At 46.7% G+C, this 8,291-nt stretch overlaps 1 protein-coding gene across 1 annotated transcript in view; it reads left to right on the forward strand.

Moving 5' to 3' along the window:
- The first annotated feature begins 7,235 nt into the window (after positions 1-7,235).
- The window catches only part of FAM170B (family with sequence similarity 170 member B), a 3,509-nt gene continuing 2,453 nt past the window's right edge, over positions 7,236-8,291 (forward strand). The window contains exon 1 of the mRNA XM_081823084.1: positions 7,236-7,246. Coding sequence (XP_081679210.1) covers positions 7,236-7,246 — 11 coding nt within the window. The remainder of the gene's footprint in view (positions 7,247-8,291) is intronic.

The following is an 8,291-nucleotide window of genomic DNA, read 5'->3' on the forward strand; positions in this document are numbered from 1 at the left end:
AGACAAAAGTCAACATCCTTTCATGATAAAAGCACTCAATAAACTAGGATTCAAAGGGAACTTCTTCAACATGAAAAAGACCATTTATAAAACCCCACAGCTAACCACATGCTCAATGGCAAAAGGCTGACAGCCTTTCCTGAAGATAAGGAACAAGACAAGGATGCTGGCTTTCAGCACTTTGATTCAGTGTAGATGGAAATTCTTACCAGGGCGATTTGGAAAGAGAAAGCAATAAAAGGCATCTAGACTGAAAGGGAAGAAGCAAAAGTGTATTTGCAGATGACATGATCTTATGTGTAGAGAATCCTGAAGAGTTCACAAAATACTTAAAATTAATAAAAATCAGCAAAGTTGAATTTATTTATTTATTTTTTAAAAAGATTTTATTTATTTATTTGAGACAGACAGAATGAGAGAGACAGAGAGCACATGAGAGGGGGGAGGGTCAGAGGGAGAAGCAGGCTCCCTGCTGAGCAGGGAGCCCGATGCGGGACTCGATCCAGGGACTCCAGGATCATGACCTGAGCCGAAGGCAGTTGCTTAACTAACTGAGCCACCCAGGCGCCCAGCAAAGTTGAACTTAAAAAGTTGTATTTCTGTATAGTAGTAAGGAACAATCTGAAAAAGATACTAAGGAAACAGTTGCATTTACATAACATCAAAAAGAATAAAATATTTAGGAATAAATCTAACCAAGGAAGAGCAAGAAAAGTGAAACTAAAAGCCCCCCGCCCTGAAGTGGAGGGGGGCTGGAGCCAGTCTCACTGCCCCGAAGGGGTCCAGCTTGTAGCCGACTGGTGTGGTTGAACACACTGCCTCATATTCGGGTCCCTAAGTCTTAGCCTCAGTTTCCTTTCTGGGGAAATTTCCCATAGGACTTTCACGTAGCCTAACTCGGCCTTCCCAGAAATCATTCCTGGAGGGTTTGGGATCAAATACAGGGCTTTGGGTGGTGTCCTGGGGAAGGGACAGTGGCTGGACTCTCCTGGGACACCTTTCCCATCCATTAGGCAACTGTATCATCTCATAGAAGAGACACTTTCTCTGAAGGACTGGAGGGGAAGAAGCCAGTCTGAAGATGAGGGTCTGCAAAGTCCTTCTAATTGTGGGGATGGAAATAAAGCATCCCAGTTATCTGTGAGCATATATGCTGCTTGCCAGTGGGGATTGCAAATGCCTTGGATGTGAGCTGAAGGCTGCATGGGAGTAAGTCCAGCACACTTAGAAATCATGGTGACTTGCTGTTGGTCTTTGGGGTCCTGGGATCTCACCTTCCAAGTTGGAACTGTGCTTCTGGAAGCTTCATTCAGTAGGAGTTAGCCACTGGTGGCCTGAGAGCTGTGTCCAGGGTGGCCTATGGCCAGCAGATTTTGGACAAAGAGAGAGGGAAGACCCAGCCCTTTCCACAGAGCTCCCAGCGTGGCTGTCTAAGAACATGCATGGGGAGTGGCCAGCTGCCAGGACCCTGGAGCTCCTGGGTCATCATGTACATGGCCTCCAGCAGGGCTGTTCTTCCTACTAGCTGAAATCACCCTTCCAAGGAAGCATATGTTGGAAGAAGACACTTCTGCATTGAGATATCTTGTTGAACATTTGAGATCCCACAGAGTCAGAGCTAGGCGGGAGGGAGGCAGGGCTCTGGGGCCTGGAGCACATCCACGGACATGCCCGAGGGCCCAGCCCGGAGTGTGTCCCCCTCCCTGCTCTCTGATGACAGAGAAAGCCTAGGCTATTTGTGTGGGTGCCCTGAGGTTAAGGTCAAAACCCTGAGACAGCTCCAAACAAGGAGAAGGAGCAGTTTGTCATTAAGGCTGAAACGGAAAAAAAAAAAAAAATCAAAACTCCCTTCCCCACTTGCCTGGGGAGCCTGAGGAAGAGTTCTTCATATTACATTTCTCTGTGGCTGAGTTTTTCCTTACGTGGTCCACTGACTCACTTCTTTTTAAATAGTTATAAGAAGCAACAGAAAATGAACTCAAAAGAGAGTATTTCCTTACTCGAATCCTCAAAGGGTCAGATACCTTCTGGCACTTTCTCTGCAGCGTTGGCACAGGGCGGAGGTCATCAATAAATCCTGGTGATTGACCTTCCCCAGGAGAAACTCCCCGCTCGGGAGCCCACCCTGCACCTGGCCGGCAGCGACTCAGGCGGCTCCCTGCTTTTCTCCCTCCCTCGGGTGTTAGGTCTGATCAGAGGAGTTCTTTTCGGGGCAGTGGCAAGGTGGTGGGTGCTGCCTCGAGGGGCCCTATTTTCTAGCCTGAAGAGAAGAGCATTGCCTACTGAAAACATTTTCTGTAGCATCGGGGCCACAGAAAAGTCATGACTGATGCCCCGCTCCCCGCACAAGGTCAAGCTCTCTGGCCAGGCGGACAAGCAGTTTCTGGACACTCACAGGCTTTGGGGTGAATGACCTGACTGTCCCCGTCGTGCAGACTGTGGCACAAGCCAACCTCTGGATTGGAAGGGAAGGGAGAGGAGAAGTGGCGTCTCTGCTTCCTGCCCTGCCTGTGGCTGGTCGGCTTCCTGTCAGCCCCTTGCCGGCTGAGAAAAACAGAGGCTGGGAAGAATAGGTCTTGGAAGAAAAGTTAAGACTGGAAAACACTCTGGGCCTTCTTGATGAGGTTTAAGGCTGACATGCAATGTGTGAAATGAGTTGGCCAGGACTCAGAGCTCCGAGAAAATGCTGTGTTGGTCCTTTTGGGGTTTTGTACACCAACCCTGCTGGCTCTGGCCGTGGAGCACGGAAGTTCTTGGCAGGGCTGGAGAACCAGCTGGAAAACTTCAGGGCCTGGGACACAGTGGGCTGGGCGGGCCTGGGCCTTAACCATTCTTCCCTTCTTTTCCCTGGGGGAGGGCAGGAATCCTGTATGGGTGGCCTTACTGAGCTAAATATCTGCATGGAGCAAGGGGAGGGGCTGGGAAAGAAGGCCTTCCCGTGGACAGAAGCAACCCAGAGGCCATGCGGGGGTGAAGGCCATTTGCACACCTTTTAGCGGGGCTTTGCTCTAAGCCACCTGCTAGGAAGTGGCCCGACATGGCAAAGCAGCCCAGCCTCCAGCTCATCCCTCCCGCTTGGCCCGTGCCTCACCTAACCCTTCTGAGCGGCAACCTCCCTCTAGAAAGTAGGGTTAATAATGCCTCTCTGGCAGGATCATTGAGAAGATTAAAAAGAACATATGTAAATTCTGGGGGAATAAAGGAGCTGACTGATGCGACTCTGGAAAACAGTGTTTTGAGTAGAAAAACTAAGGCTAAAGAGAAAAGCAACTATATAAACACTGTAATGTAGTTAGGAAAGTAGTTTCCCAGAGGGGTACAGGTTAACTACTCTGAAACTGTTGTATGTGAATCCTGGGAGTAAACAAAGACTAGAATGAATGATGGGTGGCGGGAGACAGACTCCCAAGTTGTCTTTGGAGAACCATAGTGCTCCACCAGGACAGTACATTACCCTATAGATGCTGGTCAATGAGCTGTTGGAACTAGAACATATTTAAATGTTACAGGTAAAAATCAAAGTCTGTTGAATTATGATGGCCCCATAACATATTGCCCCCAAACCTCGTAGAAGATGGATCTTTTACTATGCTCACCATTTCTGAGGGTCAGGAATTTAGGCAGGGCTGATGGCTGGATTCGGAGGGGATGGCTAGCATCTGCTCTGAGGTGTGTGGGGACCCAGCTGGAAAATTTCAAAGGCTAAATGGCAGAATCATCCGAAGGTTCAATCACTCGCACATTGCTAGTTGGATGGCACCTTTGTCAGGGCGGTTGGCTGGAACACCTCCATGTGGCCTGGGCTTCCTCACAACATGGTGGCTGAGTCCAAAGGAAAGTAGAAAGAGAAACAGAGAGACCGAGAGAGAGAACCAAGAGGAACTCCTATTGTCTTTTATGATCCAGCCTTGAAAGTCTGGAAGCATCGCTCCCTGCCTCCTAGTGGTGGGGGTGGCTACAAAGTTCACCCTCCTTCCGGAAGAGGGAGCCCCTCTCTCCATGGAGCAGTGTTGACTTCATGTGGTAAGAAGAGCACGTGGGATGGGAGATACACCAGAGGAGTGGCCTTCTCTGGGAAATATAATCTCCTACAGCCCCATCTAATCTCTCTTCCTCTTCCCAAGGTCACCACCATTCCCAGGGGCATGTGATTATCTTCAGATGTCCTCTATGCCTTTGCATGCATAGATAACAAAGACTTGGTTTGGGGCTTTTGTGGGAGGGGGTGGCATGTTTAATTTTCACGTAAGTGGAATTCTCTTGCATTTTGTTTTCTGCACTTCACATGAATTCACTTATTAGCACAGGTAGAGCTCTCTTTTTTATTGTAGTATAGTATTCCACAGTTTGGTTATGGTGTAATTTATGTAACTATTTTTTTTTTCTTTTGATGGATCTTTGAAATGTTTCCTTGTTTTTCTCTTATAAATAATACTGCAATAAATATTTCTCTAGTTATTATTTCAAGCACATAGCACAAAATGCGAACATTTCCCAGGAAAGAGATGGATGAGTAAAAGGCTGAGTGAAAGAACACGCCCTTTTTAATTGCAATGGATGCTATCCAGTTTCCTTGGAGAAAGGCAGGTACACTGTTAGCAGGAGAGTTTAAGAGTGTTCACTTCCTTACACCCTCACTATCCCAGAGAACTGTCAGTCTTTTTCATTCTTGCCTGTCTTAGGGGCAAACTCAATACACTGCACATCATGTGTTTTTAATTTGTAGTTTCCTCATTATAGTTAGGTTGAGTTGGGCTGAACATCTCATCTGTTTCTCAGCCATCTGCATTCTTTCTCCTGGGAATTGCTTGTTCATTTCCTTCACTGAGCTGTTCATTGCAGTTTCACTAAAAAGCAGAGAAATGCAAATTGAAACAATGAGGTCTTTTTAAGCAATGAAGATAAAAAAAGATGACAAGGATTCCCGATGCTTGTGATGATTGATATCATTTAAGTTCAGAAAAACTACCCTATAATTAGGGTGTTAACTTATATTTTCTTTCTACACACTTTTAATTAAAACACAACCCTAGCACCATATGAAAATATTCCTATTTGTTTTGTATGGGGTGAGACCGATGGTGGTTTAAAAAAAAAATAGCAAGTAAAAATTTTCAGCATCACTTATTGACTGAGTCTTCTTTTCCTCCCTGGCTTTTGTTTTTTGCTTTATCTCTTAAAATTCAAATATATAGGGGCTCTTGGGTGGCCCAGTCAGTTAAGAGTCCCACTCTTGATTTCGGCTCAAGTCACGATCTCAGGGTCATGGGATCGAGCCCCGGGTTGAGCTCCAAGCTCAGCGGGGAGAGTCTGCTGGAGATTCTCTCTCTCCCTCTCCCTCTGTCCCTCCCCCTGCTCATGCATGCTCGCTCTCTCACTCTTTAATAAATAAATAAAATCTTAGGAAAACTCAAATATATAATGTGATCTTGTTCTGGACTATTTTTATCTTCCATTGATCTACTTATTTTTTTGTGCTGGTACCCCCTTATTTTTATAAGGCAAGCCTCTGGATTTATTTGGTAAGAGAGAGCACAATTACAGTATTTCCTCTTTCTACCAGGGAACATTGTCTCTTTGTAGGTGCAAGTGTGACTTCTCATCACTCCATAAAACTCTGTGCTGTTCTCCTTCACGCAGTGGCCTTTCCTAGGTGCGGGCTGTGTGGGTGGTGTTTGGGTTACTTCTGGGATATAGGGATTATTTCCAATCCATTACTTTTTTGAGCTGTTTAGATTTGGGGATGCTGAGGAATAGAGCTGGTGACACTGAGCAGAGGTGGGAGGGAAATGGAGAGAAATATTTTGAAGGAAGTATGTTCCAACATGAGGACCTCCAGGAGCAGAGAGGTGGCAGATGGGAAGGCGTGCCCCAGAGTGACTGTATCTGGACTGAGGTTTGCACAGGTGGAGAATGGAGGGGACCCAGAGTCATGGGGTGAGAACCATCCTGCCTCGGGGCAGCAGAGAATCGAGATGCGGAGAGAAGGCAGCTCTGCTAGGTCAGCGCTCCCTTGACAAATACCATCAGCAGCTCCGGCGTATTGTTTGGTTATTCATTGATTTGATGATTATTTCTAGAAAGCTCGTTCATGTGTCAAACATTATTCTGGATGCTAGGGATGTGATAGAGGAAAATTGAATGGACTCTTTTTCTCATGGAGCTTACCTTTAAGAACAGAGATGAATACAGATAAACCCATTATGCATATGTGCAAATATATGAAAGTGCTGAGGGCAAAAACTAAAGCAGGGTAAGGGGGAGAGATGGAGGGCGGACAGCTGCTGTTTCAGCAGACTGGCCTGAGAGAGTGAGGCACCACAACCTAGAGGAGCTGTGCCCGGTAGAAGGGCACCTGCAAAGGCTCTGAGGTGGGGTGTCCCTGGCGCCTGGGGACCTAGGCCATGGAGGGCCAAGAGGTCTAAATGAGGCAGGGGTGGGAAACTGAGGAGGAGGTAAGATTCTCAGTCATCTGCTATTTCCTCAGGATGAGGTCGGCCCATTCTGATGTTGGGCGATGACAGTGTGTATGTGAACATATGTGTAGTTAAGTGAATGTGGTGTGAATTAGTGCATATGCACGTGTGAACATATGTGTGTTGTTAGGTGAATATGTGTGTGAATCTGGGTGTATGTGTGTGTTAGTTTGTATGTGTATGAATGGGTATGTATGCGTCTGTGTGTTTAAATGTGTGTGTTTATGTATGTTGGAGTGTACGTGCGTCTGAGTGATTATGTGTCAGTGTGAGGATGTGTGTGCTTATATGTGTGTAAGCGTCTTTGTGGGTCTGTTTAGGTGTTTGTGTCTCTCTGTGTGTACAAGTGTTTATATGTGTGTGTGTTTGTGTTTTGTGTTTGTGTCCCTGACAATAAACAAGGCAGGAAAGGTCCCCACGCGGAAATGAGATCCTGATGGGAAGCCTCTCCCGGCCTCAGGCTGGGTCTCAGTCCTTGCCCTGGGTCACAGAACAGGCCAGTGTCATTGATGAGGTCACAGAATAAAGCCAGGATCCTAGCGACCACAGGGAGCCCAGCAGCCACTCGGGCTGGGGCCAGTGGAGGGCTTCAGCAGAGCCCAAGCCAACTCTCACCGAACAGCTGGAGCACTGAGTGCCCTGGTGCTGGTGTCCAATCATGAAACGCCACTTCACAGACCATAGGGGAGAACAGTCACCCACAGATGGGGCCAGCCTCAGCTTGGCCAGCCCGGAGTCCACAGAAGAGAGGGTGGAAGTATGCTGGTCAGGTAGGTCAGAAGAAAGGGCGGGAAGGTGCTGCCAGGTGTGTTCCTTGGGAGGGAGGTCCTGGAGGGTGAGGAGTGGGCACGGGGTCACCCCTCGGTGCTGTTACCAAAATGTTGTATTGGCCATAAAAATGGATGGTGGGTATGCCTGAGGCCATTGTGAGTACATGAGGTAATTTCAGAAGGTATGAGGATGAAACTGTAAGACATTCATCATTATATATTTTATTTTTTTTAAAGATTATTTATTTATTTATTTGAAAGAGAGAGAATGAGAGAGAGAGAGAGCACATGAGAGGGGGGAGTGTCAGAGGGAGAAGCAGACTCTCTGCTGAGCAGGGAGCCTGATGCGGGACTCCAGGATCATGACCTGGGCTGAAGGCAGTCGCTTAACCAACTGAGCCACCCAGGCGCCCCATCATTATATATTTTAATGTACACTGGAGAAACAGAATTGGCATGTCAATCCTATGATTTCAGAATAATATGAAGAAGTCCTTTATAATAAATGGATTAAATTTAATCTAGAACATCAATTTGAAGACCACTATGGGTGACCATGGACAGCACCTAAGGGTAATACCAGTTTGTCAGTCAGTTAAGCTCTTTGTGCCTCAGTTTCCTTATCTGTCAAATGGGAATCACAACAATGTAATTTCTTGGGGTTTTTTTTTTTTCAATATTAATGGAGTTAAAACGTGGCAAGCACTTAGACGATGACGGGATACAGTGAATGTTCAAGGAGAGGGCGAGATGCTCCCTGCCTAAGATGGAGACACATTACAAAGGCAAAGGGGATGGCGGGGCTGGAAGGCCTGGCCAAAGCATGTCCCATGCATGGCTTTTTAAATTGGTTTTATTGAGCTGTTAATTTAAATACAGAAATATCATCAGTTTTAAGTGTACAATTTGAAGAATTTTAGTAAGTGTGCATTTGTGTAACCACCACCACGATCATGATATGGAGTATTTTCATCATCCCCAAAGGTTCCCTTGTGACCATTGGAAATCAGTTCCCCGCATCTCTCCCCCGCCCCCCACCCCCCCC

This window comes from Leptonychotes weddellii, chromosome 6 (assembly GCF_054177405.1).
Source record: "Leptonychotes weddellii isolate Sample4059 chromosome 6, ASM5417740v2, whole genome shotgun sequence".
Classification (NCBI taxonomy): domain Eukaryota; kingdom Metazoa; phylum Chordata; class Mammalia; order Carnivora; family Phocidae; genus Leptonychotes; species Leptonychotes weddellii.